Below are 23200 nucleotides of genomic sequence, written 5' to 3'. Positions count from 1 at the left end.
ATTTTAATAGGAATAATATTTCATCGAAGGACCTAGGTAGAAGAAATAAATGATTAGAGCTTTGTGGAGGTCTGGAGTGGTTGTGCTGAACCTGAGCTGAGTTTAAGGGAATAAGATCACTTAAAGTAGGAGCAGTGCTAGCAAAGGAATGGAGAGAGAAAGCAATAAGGTTAATTTCAGAAATGTAAATTACAAATGATCATTTTAAATTGTTTGCAGGACAGTGTCTGATTTCCTCCTGTGCTGTGTTCTTGTGTACAGTTTTTGCTTTAGTCACTAGGAATACTAGTGTTGTATTCAACAACTAATATTTTCTCAGTGATACAGTAATGGCAGTGTTTTTTATTGATTTGAAGTTTTTGTGTTTGCTTTTCTTCTAAAGGTATATGGTGTTAATTAAAAATTTTTTCACTTTATAGTTTATCCCTCACTCATACCCTTTCTTTCAAATCACTAATGTGACTTAGTTATTACAAATATATAATACTTTTAGTTCAGTGTGGTAGATTTTGACAGGAGTGCTTTAGAGTTTTGAAGGAAATAGTACTCAGGAAATCATGAATGCTTGATACATTTTTTGAGAAATTGAATTTGTATTGGTAGGTGTTGTCTACATCTACTGGCCTAACAAAAACGGTGTATAATCCAGCTGCTTTGAAGGCTGCACAAAAAACCTTACTTGTTTCCACCTCTGCAGTTGATAATAATGAAGCACAGAAAAAAAAACAGGTAAGTATAGTAGTGTACAGAATTTGCAGGTCAGGAAGCTTTTCTGCATGTATGTGTTTTTTCAGTGCTTATCATAAAATAGAGCTAAAAGAAAGGTATATGTTGGCTGCCACTGAACTTTTATTTTCCCTAGTATATTAGTAAATATTAATTTTCGTCTTGGAATGAAAGGCTCTCCTGATTGATTTTTGAAACTTGTGTACTTATTTAAGCTTTACATAGGAAAACTTTGCATTTCATTTTTGTTGCCAAGCTTCTTCAGTTACAACCAGTTCTGTCTTTTTGGGTAATTCCATTTATCGGAAAGGTACATGGTAAATATTCTAATAATATTTTTGATCCCTTCTCTAGGAGGCACTGAAACTTCAGCAGGATGTAAGGAAAAGAAAACAAGAAATTTTAGAAAAGCACATTGAAACACAGAAGGTAAAATATTAAAGTTAGATTTGGCAAAATATATTTATAAGTGTCATAATTTTTAGTGAATTTAATCTTACACTCTATAGATAGTCCTGAGAAACATATTTACTGTAATTGATAATGGTAAAACTGAAATATTTATCAATAATTATATATTAATTGATAAAATGTTGGTGATGAAGTGTATTACATTGTGTAATATACATTGCACAGTGGACTGGGAAATGGATTAGTTTAAATGGAGCTATGACTATCAACTTGAAATGAAAATAAGGAATATTTATCCAGGTATGTTGCTGCACAGTAGTTCAATAGATAGTAAGTGGAACCTTTTTCTCAATGTTGACATATGTACCTTTCTTTAATTGGCTTGTGATCCTCTAGTCCTATGTTGTCTGGTACAGCAGCTAAGAGCCACATCTGACTATCAGGTACTTGAAATGTGTCTAATCCAAATTGACGTGTGCTGTAAGTGTAAAATACATACCAGATTTCAAGCACGTAGTATGAAGAAAAATGGTAAAACATCCCAGTAATTTTTGTTGAAATGTTACTTTTGATAAAATGAGTTAAATAGAATATGTATTTAATTAACTTTAATGTATCTCTTTTATCTTTGTAAGGTGGCTGCTAGAAAATTAAAAGTGGCTTGCAGTATTTCTTTTGTACAGTGTTGCTCTAGTTATGGCATTTAATTAGTGTCAGTTCTTGATTATGTCTGGTAATAGAAGTTATGACACTTGAAAATATTGAAAATACACAAACTTTTTACCTTTTGGTTTAAAATGTATGTCTTTTCTAATTTAAATTTGTATGTACTTGATAAAGAGACATCACAATGCTTTACAACCAAAACTGAAACCATCTTGACTCAGAGAACCTATAATACTTTGTGATGTCTTCTCCATATTACCATGTTTATCTTCTTACTTCCTATCTATGTTGGGCATATTGTTCTTAGCCTAGCCAGTTACTGTTCTCTCTGACAAAGAAAGTAAGTAACTAAATATGCCATTTTTCTAATATCTCATATGGAGGGAAACAGTAAAATTTTTCCTCTGATTCTTTCTGGGTTACGGACTATGTTTGGAGTGGGAATACTTAGGATCAGTAATATCAGCAAGTGGATTAGAAAGTAAGATTGTTGCTATTTCAAAATGACAACTTTTCAGGGATTGAATTAAATTTCTTGTGGTTGTATGCTTTGAACTTATGTTCTAAGAGACTTAAGTAGTAATATAGTTCTTCACAACGTAAACCAAGATTAAGACTTGAATTGAGATAGTTAGCATCACCAATCTGCTATTCTGCTGTCTCAGTGATTGTAAGCCTTGTCATGAATACATAAACTAAAAGTAGCAGTTATTTATATTTACTTTGCCATGTTTGCTTTTTAAATAATAGTAGGAATGTGTCATATATTTGTTTTTAAAAATTTGCCAGATGTTAATTTCAAAACTGGAGAAAAACAAAGCAATGAAGTCTGAAGATAAAGCAGAAATAATGAAAACTTTAGAGATTTTGACAAAAAATATTACCAAGTTGAAAGATGAGGTCAAAGCTGCTTCTCCTGGACGCTGTCTTCCAAAAAGTATAAAAACCAAGACTCAGGTATTTCAATTTGTATTGTTATTCATATTACTACTTGTTAAAAGAACATTAAAACACTACATTATTTAAGATTCAGTTTTCCTTTAGCTAATATTCTTTGCTCAAAATTTGATCATTATATACTACCATTCTTCTCCTTCTCTAGTAATTAATAAGTAAATAAACACAAACAAGCAAACTCTACTCATCTTTTGAACCCTGCACATTGTAGTTAGAAAGTCAATTGTAGTTAGAAAGTCAGTAATTAGACAAATAGTTATGGATAATCTTAAAAAGGTAGCTAGAGGACAAAACGATATAGGTACTGGACTGCTTGACTGAGGAGTTTGAGATTTATTTTGTAAGTAATTGGTGGTATAAAATATTAATGAACAGAGAAGTACCAATCTGATGTCACTGTACAGAATGAATGATATTTTCTTTTAATAAATTTATTTATTTTTATTTTTTGGCTGCATTGGGTCTTCATTGCTGCACACGGGCTTTCTCTAGTTGCGGCGAGCGGGAGATACTCTTCGTTGTGGTGCGCGGGCTTCTCATTGCAGTGGCTTCTCTTGTTGCAGAGCACGGGCTCTAGGTGCGCAGGCTTCAGTAGTTGTGGCACATGGGCTCAGTAGTTGTGGCTCGCGGGCTCTAGAGCACAGGCTCAGTAGTTGTGGCACATGGGCTTCATTGCTATGCGGCATGTGGGATCTTCCCGGACCATGTCCCGAACCCATATCCCCTGCATTGGCAGGCAGATTCTTTAACCACTGTGCCACCAGTGAAGTCTCCAGAATGAATGATTGAAAGGGAGAAAATTCAGGTAGATTAACTGATTAGATACAAAAAAGTGAGCAAGTTAATTTCAGATGACAATAAGTGATTTTAAAAAAACCCGTGGAGTTATACAATACTTATACTTTGTGTGTATGTGTGTATTTGTTGTGTGTGTGTGTATGTATATATGTGTGTGTGTATATATATATATATATATATATATATATAATTATGAGTTTATATTGATATTTCTCATTCTAATTTAATACCACAGCGTTCTTCTTTTCTTTCTCTTAGGCCATATCTCCCTGTTCCCATGATGACAACTTGGTTCCCACTAACATCAATACAGTATACGTTTGCACAGTCCTGTAATCCATTCGAATAGTTCCAGAATTGCTAAAACAATACCACTTCCAACAACTAACTAAATATAAAATTAAGAATTTGTTTGCATTCTTTACAACCTCATAATATACTCCACTAAGAGTATAGAGTCAGACCCGTGGTGTAGGATCATGTGTTTTTCTGTTCGTGTGGTTATGTTATTAATTTGATAAAGTTAGGTTTATTTCTGTCTGTATTCAGTTTTGGATCGCTCTCCCTGTCATTCTTGCTGATTTAGTTTTATTTTTTGAATAAGTAAAACATTAACATGATTCAAAAGTTATACTATATAAAAAGGTTTATATAAACAACCGTTCCCCCTTTGAGCCCTGACACTCTGTTCCCCACTCTTCCCTCCCTCTTGGTGTGTGTGTATGTATTCTTTCTTACGTAAAAGCGTACTGTATATTCCTCATTAACACCTTGGTGTTTTGCTTTTCTTTTCAGTTATTTCCTGAAAAGTACTCCATATCAGTCAGTAGAAATCTCACTCTGGCTTCTGTCTGGAAAATGAATTATAGGGAAATCAGTGGAAGTAGGAACAAGTTAGAAAGCTGTTGCAGTAGTGTAGACCAGAGGTGACTGGTGGCTTGAACTAGGATGATAGGACTGGAGATAGAGAAGAAATGTACGGATTAAATGAGAATGTGTAAAAAATTCTTTGTAAATGTTTTGTATAAATGCAGGATATTGATTGTCATCACCTAAAATATTTATTACTATTTTCTAGATGCAGAAAGAATTACTTGACACAGAACTGGATTTATATAAGAAGATGCAAGCTGGAGAAGAAGTCACTGAACTTAGGAGAAAGTATACCGAATTACAGCTGGAGGTACGTTTCATGATAGCCACACAGTACGCTAAAGAGGACTAGTTACAGTCTTGATGGTTTATTTGAAAATACATTCCTCTCATTCTGGTCAACAGTCGTTGGCATGTTGGAAGTTGATGTAGAAAAGAGGGAAGAGGTTAACAAATCTTTCAGAGCTAATAGAAAATCTCTTAGTATTTAATGAGGGGTGATAGCCATTCTACTCTTATACACAAGTCCCTCTACTTCTAGTGAATTTTGTTCCTTTTCTATTTTCGGTTTGTTTTTCTTCCTAGGACCAAAATCTATTAAAGCCTTTTCATTTATTCTTAGGGAGATATTCTGTGCATATATAGGCATGTTACGTTGAGTTCCTGTAAGGATCAGACTTTTAGAGGTAGAATTATATTGAAGAACATGCTTTCTTAAGTTTTGCCTATAGATGGTGCTGTGGATGTTAAAGAGAAAAAAACTAACTTCTTATAATTTAGTTATATGATTATATAAGAAAAATCTAGTAAAATTGATCTCTATACATGAGAATTTTTAACATTTAGCAAAAATACGTTTAAGAATCAGAATTACATTTTGAAGTACAGAGACATTTATGTCATTAGTGTAGTTGGTACTTGTCTATATTTATCGTTGCCACAATTTAATTTTTTGTATTTTAGCTTATTCCTTTTGCTTAATCTGAAAATAATGCTTTTTTCCCAAATTCATTAGCAACTTGATTTTCTTTTTTCAACATAGTAGAAATCTGTATTGAGTACTGGTATCCAGCTATTAAAGACTTTAACATTTAGCAGCCATTGTTCTTGTCTTAAGGCTCTGTCTTGTCTGTCATAGGAAGCCATAGGATGGTATATTAAACCTGCATATATTTTGCATTCTCTGGAAAACTGATATGGTTGTCTGTGTGTCCTGCCTAAGATAACAAGTTTTGGAAAAGATAGGTTCCTTTTATGTTAATATAGAAATTGTGTTTTCACCATTCTGGAGATTTCATGCCTGTGTTGATGCGACTTTAAAAAAATACATTATCATTTTTAAAATTTTGACCCATAATTTTAGCAAATAAATAATAGTATTACTAATATCCTTTATATTATTAGTCCATGTTTTCGTTCTTATCATGATATAGCTAAACACTGAATGACATCTTCTGTTTTTCTTTTATGATGGCCAAACTTTAGTTTGCAATTAATATTAGTATATGCAGTAATGCAGTGTTTGCCAGAGGGTGTTCATTCACCACATCAATTCCATATTTTGTTAATAGGTATTAGTGAAAAAAGCTTTTGAGGCCAAATAAGTTTGGAAGAGGTTATAGTAAACATGTTTTTTTTTTCCCCACATTCTATTTTTAATTTTTTTTAACATCTTTATTGGAGTATAATTGCTTTACAGTGGTGTGTTAGTTTCTGCTGTATAACGAAGTGAATCAGCTATACGTATACATACATCCCCATATCTCCTCCCTCTTTCGTCTCCCTCCTACCCTCCCTATCCCACCCCTCTAGGTGGACACAAAGCACCGAGCTGATCTTCCTGTGCTATGCAGCTGCTTCCCACTAGCTATCTATTTTACATTTGGCAGTGTATGTATAAACATTTGTTTTGTATATGGTTTTCTAGAGGCTTGTAATTTGTGAATCTCCAAAAACACATGTTTAAATACTCAGTATTGCTCAAACTTACTGGTCCAGGGACCCCTTTTTTAAGGAGTATTTTGAAGTTCCTAAGAGTATACGTTTGTATATGCTGTGCTGTTATTGACATTAATCCTTGACCTCTGAAGTTTGTTATTTGGATTTTAGATGATTACTTTAGCTAATGTTAAAATTAACTGTCTTGAGATGAATAAACTAAAATATTTATACTTGCAGAGATTTTGGCAGTGGTGCCTGCTTGACATTTTCACTTGGATGTCTCACATCCTCAGGCTCAACATGTTCAAAATTGTGCTTATTTTGTTCCTAAACTCATCTACACAATTACCCAAACCAGAAATCTGGGAGTCATCATTGATTTCTCCCTTTCCTTCAGTATTCATACACATTTAATTACCAAGTCTTATACATATTACTCCCCAGTGTATCTTTTTTTTCTTAATCAATTAATTTTTGGCTGCGTTGGGTCTTCGTTGCTATGCGCGGGCTTTCTCTAATTGCGGTGACCAGGGGCTACTCTTCATTGCAGTGTGCGGGCTTCTCATTTCAGTGGCTTCTCTTGTTGCAGAGCACGGGCTCTAGGCACGCGGGCTTCAGTAGTTGTGGCTCGTAGGCTGAGTAGTTGTGGCTCACAGGCTGTAGAGTGCAGGCTCAGTAGCTGTGGCACACGGGCTTAGTTGCTCCGCGGCATGTGGATTCTTCCCAGACCAGGGCTTGAACCCATGTCCCCTGCATTGGCAGGTGGATTCTTTTTTTTTTTTTTTTTTTTTTTTTGCGTTACCCAGACCTCTCACTGTTGTGGCCTCTCCCGTTGCGGAGCACAGACTCCGGACGCACAGGCCCAGCAGCCATGGCCCATGGACCCAGCCGCTCCGCGGCATGTGGGATCCTCCCGGACCGGGGCACGAACCGTGTCCCAAACCTGTGTCCCCTGCATCGGCAGTCAGACTCTCAACCACTGCGCCACCAGGGAAGCCCTGGCAGGTGGATTCTTAACCACTGCGCCACCAGGGAAGCCGCCTCAGTATGTCTTAAATGTGTTTATTTTACTTCTCTCTATCTCCATGGCCACCATTGTAGACTAAGCTGCTATCTTCAGTTGTTGGCGCTATTATAGTAGCCTGACTGGTTTCCCAGCTTGTTCTCTTTTCCTTTTACCAGAATAATATTTTAAACACTGATTTGATTACATCACCCTACATCTGAACTTTAGATGTTTTAATTGATTTTCATGGCTCTTGGGATAAAATCAAAGTCTTTAACGTGGTTCTTAAAGTTGTTCATTATCTGGCTCTGCCTGTCTCTCTAGCCTCATCGCTTCATCACATGTGGTCCAGCTGTACTGAATTTTATTCCTTCTTAGAAGTACCAAGTTCCTTTCAGCCTTGGTTCCTTTGTTCATGCTCTAACCCCCACCCCTCACCCTTGCCTTGCTTGTTCTTTGTACCTTCTTTGATGCATTGAACAAATAACTAAGTTTCTACAATCTGCTAGCTGCTATTTTAGGTGCTGGGGATAAAGTAGAGAGTAAAACAAGGAAAAAAATTCCTAATGGAACTTTTATTCTAGTAGTTTATTCATTGCAGATCTTTAATATTCTATTTAAATCTTTAAGTAAAGCATTTCCTCATTTTTTGAATCACTTCTCATTAATATAATCAAATAACTAGATTGCTTAATGTCTCTACCCTTTTAGGATTTGAGCTTCATGAGGGTAAAGACTAGACCACAGGAAGTGCTCATTAAATATTTGTGGAATGAAGGAATGGTGTGCTATTCATATAGAGCGATAAAGTGGAATATGTTACTATGCTACATTGGTTGTATGATGGTGTTAGTATAAATGATCAAAATGATGAATTTGAAATAACTGTACATATTGAAGTCAACAGACAAACAAATGGAAACACTGTATTTGAAAGCCATAACTAGAAAAAATACACTTATATATATAGGTATCTTGTATGTCTACATTATGCTAACTTCTTTTTTTTTTAATAGATTTATTTATTTGTTTATTTTTGGCTGCGTTGGGTCTTTGTTGCTGCGCCCGGGCTTTCTCTAGTTGCGGCGAGCAGGGGCTACTACTCTTTGTTGTGGTGCATGGGCTTCTCATTGCGGTGGCTTCTCTTGTTGTGGAGCACAGGCTGTAGGCACGTGGGCTTCCGTAGTTTTGGCACACGGGCTCAGTAGTTGTTGCTCGCGGGCTCTAGAGCGCAGGCTCAGTAGTTGTGGTGCACGGGCTTAGTTGTTCCGTGGCATGTAGGATCTTCCCGGACCAGGGCTCGCACCTGTGTCCCCTGCATTAGCAGGAGGTTTCTTAACCACTGCACCACCAGGGAAGTCCCTATACTAACTTTTGAAGTAACATTCAGCTCTGGGCCTTATTTGGAACTCAAGAATTGCTGGTCTTTTTGTGATATAGTTTGATGTCTTAGTAGGGGCTTAGTAGAAAAGGCACATTTATTAATTTCAAAACATTGCTTAAATTAATGTTACTTTGTTTTCTAAATTCATTAGCTGTCTAAATTTTTTTTCACTTTAGAAACTAAAACCCTAACTTAAATTATGAAATCCTTTTGTAGGGCATTATTCGAATATGTAAATATGTATCAAATTGTATAACTCATATCAGATTGTATGACTCATCTGACTGAGTATAACACTTGGCTCGTGTTAGTAATTGTGATGTTTAACCTATTTGTCTAATCTCTTCTAGGCTGCGAAACGGGGGATTCTCTCATCTGGTCGTGGTAGAGGAATTCATTCAAGAGGTCGAGGGGCAGCTCACGGCCGAGGCAGGGGTCGAGGTCGAGGTCGAGGTGTGCCTGGTCATGCTGTGGTGGATCACCGTCCCAGGGCATTGGAGATTTCTGCATTTACAGAGAGTGATAGAGAAGATCTTCTTCCTCATTTTGCGGTACTTTCTTACTGTCCAACAAAACAAATACTGATAATCATTGTTGGGGGTAATGGATATTAAAGGGAAAGTATGAAAATGAAATGAATAATTTAAGCCCATTAATCTCACCAAAGGTTTTGATTAATCTATAATAATCCTTTGTTAATTACTTAAAAAACAAGCTCTAGTGGTTTTTTGTTTAATCATTGTCTGGAAGAAATGTTACTATTCTTACACTTAGTAGGCCTTCAGATTATGAAAGGAATGATTTAGACCTTATTGTTTCAGAGAGGGAAGTCCTATCGTTTAGTTTCATTTGATGTTTACTTTTAGGAAAAATTTAGCATGTTGCATGGGCCATCCAGATTTTTTAAAATTAAGATGGAACTTTATTTGTTAATACTGTATTCTTGACCTAGCTAACCTAGAAATGACACAAGACAAAATTTTGAAATACTATCTTGACATTGCCTTATTTGATGCCAGGGTATAATTAAAGGGAGTCAGTCTAATTGCAATGGACTTCCTTCTATGAGGAAGAAGAATAAGATTCTAGTCCCTGCTAATCCATTATTTTACTTGGATTTCCTGGGATCTGTTGGGTTCATGTGCAGAATGGAGATCATATCTGCCTAAAGCCCTTTTCAACTTAAATGTTATGATTCTTAGTGGTATCCTAAAGGTTAGTTACTAAGCATTGGTCTTGCCTGCAGCATTAGAGTAATTGCTCTGGAGATATAAAGTAAATAACCAGTTCTTTACCCTCAAGGATTTTACATATAATGGTTTAACACAAACCAGCTAAACTACAAATAATTTAAAATCTAGTTAAATTTATTAAAAACTATAAATACTTCAGTAACTTAGAGAAGTATTTTTCACACAGACATATGATGGTGAAAGAACAGTAGAGGAAAGTTTCAAGAGGTAGTAAAGCTGGAGCTTGGGTCTTGAGGGATAGGTAAGCTTATAGATAGGTACACAAATAATTTAACATTTTGAATATTCAGATTTAAGTATTTGACAGTTATATTCCAGACTGTTAACTGCAGTTACAAATGTAAAACTATACTTTTTCAGGACATAGAGAGGTATTGAAAGAAATGGTATATGTTTAAGAAATAACTAAAATGATTAATATTTAAGGATGGTGAGTCTGGAAAGTCTTCTGCTTTATGGCTTCAAAGGGAGAAAATAAGGAATCAGCTTTCTAGCTTGGAAATAACTGTAGCTCGATTCTTCCCTACTACACACCCTGTTTCTGCACCTTCCCAAGGGGAAGAAGATCCAGATAACTTAGGTGTACTACATATCGTTATACAGCTAATCAGGAAATTATCAAAGGATATGCTCAAATAATCCAGACAAACAAGGTGAGTTTAGGAATGTGTTTTGATGAGACTGAAATGGTTTTGGTTTTAGAAACAGTCAGAGCCTTTAAATGGATATTCTTGGATATATTTGGAGATTCGAACTCTTCTCAAAGTTAGTAGTGGTAATGCACATTTTAAAAATTGCCAGTCTTTAAATAAGATAGCTTCTCTATCTCAACCTGTGATTTGAACATATGACAGGTATCAGAGAAAAAAATCTACATTACTAAAGGATCATTGATGGTTACAAATTGTGATTAACAAAATGCTTTCTTTAATTTATCCATTGGAACCAGTAGCAGTAATAAACATTACAGCTAAAACTTACAGAGCACTTATTTTGTGGCAGGTATTTTTCTGAATGCTTTTTATATAACTCACCATATTATGAGTTATTTTGACAACTCTATGAGGTAGGTACCTTTATTATGCTTATTTTAGAGATTGGGAAAATGAAGCATGAAGAGATTAAGTAACTTGTTCAAGTTTACACAGCTAGTACTAACAGAGCTGGGATCTGACTGATTCTGTGGTCGTTTTCTTTACTATGCCCTACAGAATTTTTCTGTGTGGAGTGTGTGTATTTAATGAGATTGTGGTTATAATTTTATTTGGGGGTAAGAAATAAGGAGGTATTAGTAATGATATATAAAGGACTAAAGTTTTATGTGATAAAGGTGCTGTTTTCTGCTGTTTGCAGAAAAATCTTCCTACACAGGGAAAAATAAAATCCAGCACACCCAAAACAAGCATAATTTAATATGTTTAGCTTTTAAATGTCCTAAAAGAGTGTGGTCTAGAGGAGGGTAAAGTAAGAGTAAAAGCAGGGTCAATCAGAGTTTTGAATCGAAAACTTTTGAGTGGAAAACTGGACTCTCATCCTGGTAATTAACTTAGTTACTTTGGAAAAATTACTTAAATTCTCTGAACCTCCCCCCCATCTTTAAATTGGGAATGATGCAAAAAACTCACACAATATTCTGAGGATTAAATATTCTGCTTTAGAAAGAATTTAACATACTCTGGAATTGGAATAATGAGTATAGAAGGAATGGCAATAAGGAAGCTCAATCTTTCACCATTGTTTCCCTATTTAAAGAATAGTTCAATCAAGTGTAAGTTACCCTGGTTCTAGAAAGTATAGAATTGTAAATAATATTGGAAAATAGGAACACCCTTTATCATACAATATTACGTACTAAAATGAATTATTCATAATTTCTTTCTGCTAATCACCCTGAATTGTTATGCATTCTGGGTTATATTTATTGGTGTCTTAATATTTTAAAAACCATTGGGATTTTGGATGTTTCAAAATATTTATTTGGAGGAAATACTTTTTTTTAATTTAAAGCAATATGGTGAAATTGAAGATTGTCAGATTGATGACTCTTCACTTCATGCAGTAATTACATTCAAGACACGAGCAGAAGCTGAAGCAGTAAGTATTATAAATATTCTAATTTATTAAAATTCAGATTTAAATGTTCTATAAATATTGCCTCTAAGTTTTAATATAAATGAATTTTTTTGACTTACTAAAGAACTACACTGTGACAGTAGATAGACCATAGGAAGTGGAATTCATGGCTACAAAGAATGTCCTAAAGCAGTTAGGCAGTTTTATATATAACATGAATATTTAGAATATATAGTTAATCACCAAGTTGAATGTCAAGTTGTACTCTCTTGAGACATCAGGAATTCTTCCATTCTCTTTCACAGGAGATAGGGCCACTCCACTTTCCATTATCCCTTTCTCAGCTGGCCCAGAACAAGTCTGCTTTGGCAGAATGAGTGGTGAGGGGTAAGGTACAAGCGGAGATAGAATCCTGATGGCTGCTCTTCTTAACCATCCCTCATCTGCTACTTCCTAGTCCCAGTTGGCTGAACCCTACAGTGTCCGTAGCTCAGCATACCCGCAACTAGGCCTCTACAACTTTTTGCCCAAAACAGGAATATATAGCGCTAGCTTTTAGGGTCCTTGTAGTATAGTTGTCTTAAAATGTGTATCTTGAATTATCTTTCTAGAGAATGACCAGAAGTATATGCAGCCTTGTCTTTCTTCTGGGTTTAAAAGATTTAAAAAAGGAAAATGAGTGCGAGGTGTAACGGGTTCATCGGAACATTTTTAGCCCTATGTATTCTTTGTTCAAGATTGTAGAGAAATAGATGTACCATTTTGACCTTGGAAAAACGCGTTAAGCGTTCCAAACAGTTAACCTAATGTGAATGAAAGAGTAGGATGGTTTTCAGAAGTTTTAAGATGATTGTGGTCTAAATAAGTTTTGAAAATCTTCTAAATTTATTTATTCTCTTTGTAGTGAATACTCCCTGCTGGTACATTGCTGGGAACTTACCTGGTAGGAGTTGCTCTTGGCACATTGCAGCCTATAAAAAAGACTGTTGGTCTGATAAGTCTCAGAAAAGTGTTTAACGGGGCCCTAGAATAACATAGTTTCAGGGTTAGGTGGGTGGGTAGTGGATAGTTTTATAGAATAGGAATTCCTCATCCTAGAGTTTTATTAAGTTTTAAGAAATCTTCTATTTAAAGGTCTTTTGTGAAAATAAAAGGTAATTTATAATTGATGAGAGTTTAAAACTTTCTTATAAGCTTATATGTATATGTGTTATATTGAAAAAGTAGATTTTTGATCAAGTTTTCTCTGAGAGGTATTATTGAATATAAGTTAAGAATGAGCCTCCTTTAAATGACAGCTTCAATGACAGTTTTCAGTGTAATGTTGGATACGTTGCTTGAGTACCATCTTTTTATGTTCTATTTACCATTGTTATAAAACAATGGTAATTGTTATGTTCAAATGGTTACAGTATTACCAAGTTTGTGAATTTAGTAACTACTTTAAAAATATATATTACTACTTGTCCCTGTTTACTTATGTGGCTGAGAAAAAAAAAACCCAAAACCCTCCTGCCTCTTAAATAATTGTTGGATGTTTTGCTTTTGGTAAGTAGGACCTGTTGACATATATCTTCTTGGGTTTTGCTTTTTTCTATCTCAGATGTAAATTCTAATATATATTTTTATACTATGTATATATCTTCCAAATGAATAGCAGTGATTTCAAAGACCTGGGATTAATGTATAAAGAAAGATTTTAACAGTAAATTATATGAAGGTTGAATAAGTGGCAGAATAACTTAGCTTAAGTTAGATCTGATGAGAGTTAGCTTTTCAGGGTAAATACCATTTTAGTTGGATTTATGTAACAGACTAAAAGGAACAACTACCATTGCTATGATAAACATTTGGAATTTGATTATAGAAGTTGTTAAACATTTCCTTAAGCCAAAAAAATTTCTTAAAATTTTGTAACATTCTATTTTAGAAGAGGATAGAAAATTAAGTTGAGGCTAATCTTATACAAGCAGAATATAGGCTAAAATAGTGTTTTTCAAACTTCTAGATTTTAGGGAACAGTGAGGTTTAGGAATTTAAAAACTAGTGTGTTTGACATTAGGTTTCCAGTGTTTAATTTTGTCAAGGAAGAATGCTTAAAAAGTACCAAAAAAATTGTACCATCATTATATAAAATAAAGAAAAATTTAATACAAATGTAGGTGGATATAAACTCAAGGTAAAGGATAGTCCTTCCCAAGAAAAGAAAATTGTAAACCTTTGCTAATGTTTATTTCCAAATATTTCATTGTTCATAATTTCTGAATCATTGTATTAGATGACTGAATGTATGTCTATTTCCTTAAGTCAATAGATGCATAATATTTCAAAGGAAAGTACAGGAATAAGATAATCAAGACATTTAAATATGACTGAAAAGTAAGAAATTTTCCTCAGAAAAGTGATTGAAATATTTTAAGGAGTAATAATATAAACAGAACCATTTTAGCTTTAGGTTAAGATGGCTAAGGTTTGATTCTGGTTAGTTAGAAGATGGATCCTACTGCTTTATTTTCTGTTTTCCAATTTGTCTGTCACCACCCCTAATGTACTAAAGGTGCATAAGTACCCAAACAGGACAGAAAAAGGTAACCTCTTCCCATGACTGGTTAGAATGTTAGTTTTCCTACTCTGAATTTTTCCTATACTTTTGTAAGAAACCAGGATCCAGTTTTAGAATAGGAATAGTTAAGTTCCTGTTTTATAAGAATCAGTCCCAAAGATGAAACTCTACAGTCCCAAACTCAAAGAAGGTATATAGCTTTTTATATCACAAAGAAAGAGAATCTTGTTTTACTGGTGCGTTTTTGACACCCATGCCTCAATTCCCAGTAGTTGTGTGGATTCACTGACTCAGAACTTGTAAGGTATACTTAGAACAGTGCCTGGAACATAGTAAACCCTCTTAATGTTAGCTATTTTTAATATTTGTGTGTGTGTGTGTATGTTTAAGAATGAGAATTGATTGGTAAATCAGTGAAACTGGATACAAACAAGATAGAGTGATTTCAAAACTCTCATTCTTTAGACCTGAAGATAGAAGCACAAAATTGGATTCATAGAGGATAGTGCAGCATGAAGGGTAGAAGCCGATGGGGCTGACTGAGTAAATAGTAAATTTATAGCAAGAAGTAAATGTATAAGTGGATTCATTCAAGAGAAATCAAATCATGTATCTCACAGTCTTTGTGTGTGTGTTCTTGCTGATTTACTTAATAGTTATTAAGTGTTGCTATGTGATGGGCACTGTGCTATGAGAATTAGTAAATCTAAGTCTGAAGCTTGTGAGACAGTGGCCATGTAGTCTTTCCCTATAAATTCTAAAAATCAGAATTTACATGTTTTTGTGGTCCTTTAATGTAACTTCTGCCTAAACATTGTATACTGTGGTTATTACAAACATTAATAAGCTTGGTTTTAACCTTCTTTTATAGATAGTTTTATTGTTATGGTTACTAAAAAAAAGTTAGGTACACTAGGCTTGCAGCTTTAGCTCTTCTGGCCTTAGGTCAGATTTCCCCACATTGTTTTTACAGAACACTGGTTCTATAGGAGCTCCTCTAGCAAAGGATTCTCTTGTCAGTAAATTTGTGAAGAGCTGCATTTTGTATATTCAATTTAGAATTATAATCTCAATGACTTGAAAAGGCAAACACACCTGTTTAATTTTGCTTAATCCAGCCTTTTCCAGATGTTACTTGTTTCCAGAATCATTTTCCATGTAAGATATGGAACCTACCTCATAACTACTTTTCATACTTTTTTTTCCTCCCTCATTTGTCAGGTCTTCAAAGCCTTTTTTAAAATTTTTTCTTCTGTCACTGGGTGTGCCTACTTTCCTTACGTCCTAATATGGTGCAAACTTTGAATGACTGTGCAAGACTAAATAGGCAAATGTCTAAAGCAAGCCTATGAATAAAATGCTTCAGCTTTTAAACATACTTTTTATTTACACTTCAAAGCATAGAAATGAGAGAAAATTGTAAAATGAACTTCTACACACTCATCATCAAGCTTTAGCAATTATCTACTTATGGCCAATCTTATTTTGTCTGTATTCCACCCACTAACAACCCTCTGCCTCCTTATTTTGGAACCATTCCCAGTCATCATATCATTTCAGCTGTAAACCTTTCAGTGTTTATACTGAACCTGTTCTCTCGATATTAGAGCCTTAAAAAAATAAAACAATACTATTATCGTACCTAAAAATGATTAATATTTCTTAAGTATTACCAAATACCAGTGTTTACATTTCTCTGGTTTTCTTATAAATATTTTACTTACTTCCTTTAAGGATCCAGAATAAGATTCATATTTTGATTTAACTTGATTGGTATTGTGGAATTATAAATTCATAGATTTAAACATTTCATGGGTATTGATCCATTGTCCTCAGTTATTGATGTCCCATCTTTGGCTAGTGGCTAGTATATAGGTTTGTTCCTGAGTTCTTTTGACAGGACTTTAGTGGGTTATGATACTTTCTCTGCTTTCTGGTATGAAAAGGTGTTCTAGGTTCATCTTATAAATTTTCTCTTCCAGACTAGGAACTGGCCATTTCTCTAAGGAGCTCTGATTCTTTTTACTGGGAAAGGTATTTAAAGACCACAATCTGAGTACTAGGGATGCTCATTACTACTGAGTTTGTTACTATAACTAATCTTTTTCAGTGGTAGGAGCTGGGAGTGGGGAAAAAAATGCATATGTTCATATAGACACATGTACATATACATACATATCCTACTGATATTTCCCATTTAATTCTGTACTATATGGTTTTTATACACACACGTATACAGGTATACCTTGTTTTACTGTGCTTTGCTTTACTGCAATTTGCAGATATTGTTTGTTTGTTTTAACAAATTGAAGGTTTGTGGCAGCCCTGCATTATGCAAGTCTGTCAGCGCCATTTTTCCAATAGCATTTGCTCACTGTATGTATCACATTTTGGTAATTTTTGCAATATTCCAAACTTGCTTCTTCTTTATTATATCTGTTCTGGTGATCTGTGGTTATTTAGGGGCACCACAAACCATGCCCATATAAGACAGCAAATTTAATCAATAAATGTGTGTTCTGACTGCTCCCACTGACCAGTCATTCTCCATCTCTCTCCCTCTCCTCAGGCCTCCTTATTCCCTGAGACAAAACAACATTGAAATGAGGCCAGTTGATAACCCTGCAGTGGCCTCTAAGCGTTCAAGTGAAAGGAAGAGTCACACATCTCTCACTTTAAATCAAAAGCTAGAAATGATTAAGCTTAGTGAGGAAGGCATGTCAAAAGCCAAGATAGGATGAAAGCTAGGCCTCTTGCACCAGTTATTCAAGTTGTGAATGCAAAGGAAAAGTTCTTGAAGGAAATTGAAAGTACTAGTCCAGTGAACACATGAATGATAAGAATATGAAATAGCCTTATTGCTGACATGGAGAAAATTTTAGTGGTCTGGATAGAATATCAAACCAACCACAACATCCCCTTAAGCCAAAGTCTAATCCAGAGCAAAGCCTTAACTCTCTTCAATTTTGTGAAGGCTGAGAGAGATGAGGAAGCTTCAGAGGAAAAGTTTGAAGCTAGCAGAGGTTGGTTCATGAGGTTTAAGGAAAGAAGCTGTCACCGTAATATAAAAATGGAAGTGCCGATATAGAAGCTGCAGTGCGTTATCCAGAAGATCTTGCTAAGATAATGAAGGTGGCTACTGTAAACAACAGATTTTCAGTGTAGATGAAACAGCCTTATATTGGAAGAAGGTGCCATCTAGGACATTCATAGCTAGAGAGGAGAAGTCAATGCCTGGTTTCAAAGCTTCAAAGGTCAGGCTGACTCTCTTGTGAGGAGCTAATGTAGCAGATGACTTGAAGTTGAAACCAGAGCTCATTTAGCATTCTGAAAATCCTAGGACCCTTAGATTTATGCTAAATCTACTCTGCCTATGCTCTGTAAATGGAACAACAGAGCCTGGATAATAGCATCCAGTAAATAACTTTAAAATTAAAACTTTAGAGAGTTGTAGATTCACCTTATAAATTTGAAGTATGTGCTAAATATAGAGATTTACAAAATTAGGCCATAAGAAATTTTTAACAAATTAAATAAATTTATGTATGTATGGCTGTGTTGGGTCTTTGTTGCTGCATGCAGGCTTTCTCTAGTTGCGGCGAGCAGGGGCTACTCTTCGTTGTGGTGCACAGGCTTATCATTATGGTGGCTTCTCTTGTTTGCGGAGCATGGCTCTAGGCGTGCAGGCTTCAATAGTTGTGGCTCGTGGGCTCTAGAGCACAGGCTCAGTAGTTGTGGCGCATGGGCTTTGTTGCTCCGCGGCATGTCGGTTCTTTCCGGACCAGGGCTCGAACCCGTGTCCCCTGCATTGTCAGGCGGATTCTTAACCACTGCACCACCAGGGAAGTCCCCATAAGAAATTTTTGAAGAACTTACTATAAAAAAACATCACTTTTTTTGCCTTTTTTAGCTGGATGAAAACATGAGTTTTATGAGTAGACATTTTGCATGAGACAGTTGGAATTCCTTACCGGAATATATTTTTATGTAATAATTATAGCTTCAAAAAGATTACAGTTTGTTTCTGGCCTTAAATATTATATATAAGTACTTAAAAATTTTTAGTTATATGACATGATGGGGTCATGGACTAAAAACTCCTGAGCTGCATTTTAATAGGCATGAAATATTTTAAATTTATCATAAATTTATATGTGCAGGTTTAAAATTTATACCTGGGGACTTTAATATCACGCAATTCATAGTCAAATGTCATTGAACATGTAATTGTTTCTACATTTCACATTATGCTGTACTTTGAGATTGTGCTATAAATCTTTTGTGACTGTGAGTTATTTTGGTATGTTGCTAACATTGATTTATGTTAGTTCACATTACTTTAATTTGAAAGCATTCTTTCTAAACCAGCCATTTAATGTAACAAGTACTTAGACTTGACTGTTTACTCAGTTTTACCGTATGCAGGTCTGAAAGCTTTGTAGGGAAGTGCTTTAGTTTTTCAATAGAAAAGTTCAGGGTTTTTGTTTGTTTTTTTCTTCTTCACTGAGATATTTATATTTTGTAATAGTGATACATCAGACATTTTATGGTATTTTTTGATTATTTGATGTAATTTAAAAATAAATACACATGCAAAATTATTCTTATATTTGTTAAAGGTTTCTAGTTATTATATGAGCCATTTGTGAATTAACAAGAATTAAGATCTACAGCCAGAATCTTGAAGTGCTTTGAGATTGTTGCCTTGAGTAGCAGTTATCCTTTTACTGTAGACATGGAGACATAGTTCTTCTAGTCAGATATTGGCCAGTAGTGAAATAGCTCTACTCGATTATGAGAAATTGTTCCTGTTTTCTTTTTATAAAGGAATTTACAATCACTAGGCTGATTTTAGAAGTAAATAACAATATAAAGTACATTATAAATTGCAATAATAAATAGTAAATAAAGAAGTAAACCACAAAGCAAAAATACACAACTGTCTTTCACTTGTGTTTAGCTAATTTAGTTTAAATATTAGGTACTATAACATTTCATTTTTTTCTTCACAAATTATTAATGTTCTATATTCCAATGTTCTTAATTGTTTTAGGCTGCAGTTCATGGAGCTCGTTTCAAAGGGCAGGATCTAAAACTGGCTTGGAATAAACCAATAACTAATATTTCAGCTGTTGAAACAGAAGAAGTTGAACCTGATGAAGAGGAAGTATGTTTTTTTTCCACTTGTTTTTACCCTTAAATGTTTACGTTTTTATATAAAATGTGATTTTATGGCTGTGATTTTAACATAAAACTTTTATTCCTGAGCCATCTTCCAGGCAGGGGATATCAGATAAATGCAGACAACTTTAAATTTTATGTATTAATGAGAACTGTGGATTGCTAATCCAAAAAGAATATATGAAAATCATATATATACTCAGTTTTCATTTACTCTTAGAAAACATTAATTATTCATTAGATTTTTATCCACAGGAAATCTTGTGATATTTTAAGTTTTAGAGTATATATTCTATTCAGTTGCTTTATTAACATTTCAGGTTTCATTTTAATTCATATCATTTTAGTTCATTAGAATGAATGCCTGCTATATGGTAGATACTGTGATAGGCACAAAAATGAATAAGACACGGTCCCTGTTATCAAGGAGCTTATAATATGGAAGAGGGGGTGGTGACAGACACATAAGAAACTAATTATAATAAAAGGCAGACTGATATGGTAAATAAAGATTTGAACAATATGCTGTGGGAACCCAGAGGAAGGAGTGATTGTTTCTTTCCAGAAGAATCTTGAAGGAGGTGGTGGCAGTGGAGCTGAACCCTGAGTGATAAAAAAACTTTTCATAACCAAGAGCTGGGCCTGGGAGTATAGTTGAGAGAGGCATTTTAAATGGCAGAGGTATAGGTGTGGAAGAGTATATTTTTTCTTGGGTAACAGCAGGTAGTCTGATGGCTGAGAGGTGAGAGCATGAACAGTGAAGTGGAGAGCCCTTTGAAACCAAAAACCTAAAGATATGCAACTGTTTTGTTTAATCATGAAATAAGCTGTAGGAAAAAGTTGAGGAAGTTAAGGAATGAAAGGTAAGGTGGGGAAACTAAATGGTTCCATGTTTTACATTGGTTAGATTTTCATAATGGCACTTCATTTTGTTTGAAGAGCATTCAAGGCTGTTATACATATCCATAGTCAAATGCAAGAATAAAATGTGTATTTTGAAACTCATATACATGATTTGTCATTTTATATTTTAGATTATACCTTTGTCCTTCCATGAGTTTGAATTGAATGGGGAGAAAAGCAGGAGAGCTCCTGGTATTAGGTATTTTGAAAAGTTTGAAAAGTAGACTGAGAAGCTTTTATGAAGGGAATGGGGAAAAGAAAAGAATGCTATAAAAGAAAATGTTTGTTACATACAGCAGAAAAGAAATATAAATATTGATAAACTTTATTCAAGTTGTTGGTTGATTTAGTGTCAGAGAAGACTTACTGATGTTTTCTTTAAAACAAAAAAAAGGTGTGGAGCAATGTTTTGTAGGTATAGAAGATGGCATAATTTGATAAAGAGAGGCAGGAGAAACGGCATGTACAAAGGCTTACTACTTTGATATTTTTTTAGTGTCTATTTGATGCAAGCAATAGAATAGATAGTATTGAGAAACCATTGAGTAGAGATTGCTTTTCTTTGTTTCTTGAATGTTCTAGCTATAGAAATACCTTTTGTATTCGACTCTGTTGAGAGTAATCAGTGTTTAAAAGTGTCACCTTTTTTCTTTTCTTTTTTTTTTTTTTTGGGTAAATTCCTAAATGCATTTTAACCTAAAGTTTCAGGAAGAGTCTTTGGTGGATGACTCATTACTTCAAGATGATGATGAAGAAGAAGAGGACAATGAATCTCGCTCTTGGAGAAGATGATTTGACTGATCATTGATCTGCATATGATAGAACTCTACCTGTGTTTCATTAGTATTATCTAATGTACTTTTACATATTTGTAAAAACAATTTTTGGTAAAATGTGATGAAGATGGATTTCACAAATAGAAGAGAAGAAAACTACCTTCTGAATCCTGTATTTTGAAAGATTGATGTTTGAGTTTTATTTCAGTAAACAATTGGTAAAGACATCACACTAGAAACATATGCAATGTTTTTATTACATACTTCTACTGAACATTACAGAATTCTTCGGGTTCTTTGTAATTTAATGAATAGGTCTGAAGACTTAATGACCAATACTTGTTATAACTTAGAGGATTTTGTTTTACTCCAAATAAGGAATGCATTTGCATTTAAGATCTTAATGAATGTTTTCAAAAATGAGTAGGTAACATAGTACTCTAACTAAAGTCTCCAAGTTATGTATTCATAATATTACATAGTAGTATGCTTAGGCTTTACTATGTATTAGCCTTTTGTTGGACTTGTGTATGTATTTTACAATATGGGTTTTAATGATAACGGTGTATGACTGCTTTGCATTTGAGTCCTTATGCATTCAGATGTTAAAAATAAAGTGGAATGGTCTCTTGAAAAGAAAAGAAAAGAAAAAAGCAATGACAAAAAAAAAAGACAATGTTCCTTGATTTAAAAAAAGAAAAAAAAAAGAAAAAAAGTTAAAATAAATAGACCATTCCAGATGGTGATCTACTCTTCCCCCCAATTATCACAAAAGGAGCTATAATCACTAACTTATTCTTAATAATAATAATAATGGTTACCAGTACCTTTACAATAATGTTCAATCCATTGTTTAAAATTTATACCACTTCAGTTTGGTTTGATCCTATAAACTTTCAACAGATGTCTTAAATTAAAAGCAGGCTGATTAGTTTGGAACCAGACTTCAAGTAGAGCTAACATTTGGTGAATAAGAAAACATCACATTACATTTTGGATGTATGAAAGAAAACTTGACCATTTGAAGATGTATGAATAAAGAAATGTACTATAGATACTACTTTAGGAAAACACTGTTTGGTAAGTGTTCCAGTCTGATATTTTAAGTGTGCATTTCCTATACTTGTATAAAAAATCTTTGACATATGCAACAATATTGTGATTTTTAAGTGGCTTTCTCTGACAAGTGAACATGATCATTGAAAGTTGATACAGCAGTTTCCAGGAAATAAATGCATTCTTTATAGAATGGAGGGTGGAAGATTACATATTTATCTTTTACAGTTTATCCTTTTGGTTGCAAGTGTTTCTACCCCTCCTGAGAATATAGTGATTATATTAAAAGTCACATAAAAAAAAATTACTTTCTTCCCATACTGGGGTCCTCACAATCACAGACTAATTTCACCACCATAGTCTTTTGCCAGTGGAGTAGCTAGTGGATGCTGTTCCTCTTTTTCTTTTCTTCCCACACTTAGGATTAAAGTTGTATATATATTCTTGATGGTATTATATTTCATAGGAATGTTTTGGCTTGCAGTTGATGCACATATTTATATTTAAAATTTCACTATCAGATTTCTTTTGTCAAAATAGTGACTTTACTTGAAACTTCTTTACTCTACTTAGAGCTGTGATATATTTTGATGTAGTCTCTTGTATGTTGACTATGTGCTATTCTGATTCATT

The 23200-nt window shown here is 34.2% G+C and overlaps 1 protein-coding gene across 4 annotated transcripts in view; it reads left to right on the top strand.

Moving 5' to 3' along the window:
* Positions 1 to 22218, top strand: part of RBM26 (RNA binding motif protein 26) — a 76177-nt gene extending 53959 nt beyond the window's left edge. For 3 of the 4 annotated variants that reach the window (XM_065895875.1, XM_065895873.1, XM_065895872.1), the window contains 8 exons: positions 604 to 729; positions 1081 to 1155; positions 2593 to 2760; positions 4637 to 4741; positions 9113 to 9313; positions 12023 to 12109; positions 19705 to 19818; positions 21438 to 21594. In XM_065895875.1, the coding sequence (XP_065751947.1) occupies positions 604 to 729; positions 1081 to 1155; positions 2593 to 2760; positions 4637 to 4741; positions 9113 to 9313; positions 12023 to 12109; positions 19705 to 19818; positions 21438 to 21527 (966 nt within the window). In that variant the 3' untranslated portion in view covers positions 21528 to 21594. Of the gene's footprint in view, positions 1 to 603; positions 730 to 1080; positions 1156 to 2592; positions 2761 to 4636; positions 4742 to 9112; positions 9314 to 12022; positions 12110 to 19704; positions 19819 to 21437 lie in introns of all 4 variants that reach the window. The other variant, XM_065895874.1, reaches the window with a different exon arrangement.
* Positions 22219 to 23200: the final 982 nt, after the last annotated feature.

Source organism: Phocoena phocoena, chromosome 18 (genome assembly GCF_963924675.1).
Source record: "Phocoena phocoena chromosome 18, mPhoPho1.1, whole genome shotgun sequence".
In the NCBI taxonomy this organism is placed as follows: Eukaryota; Metazoa; Chordata; class Mammalia; order Artiodactyla; family Phocoenidae; genus Phocoena; species Phocoena phocoena.
This window is presented reverse-complemented; position numbering and strand designations above follow the sequence as displayed.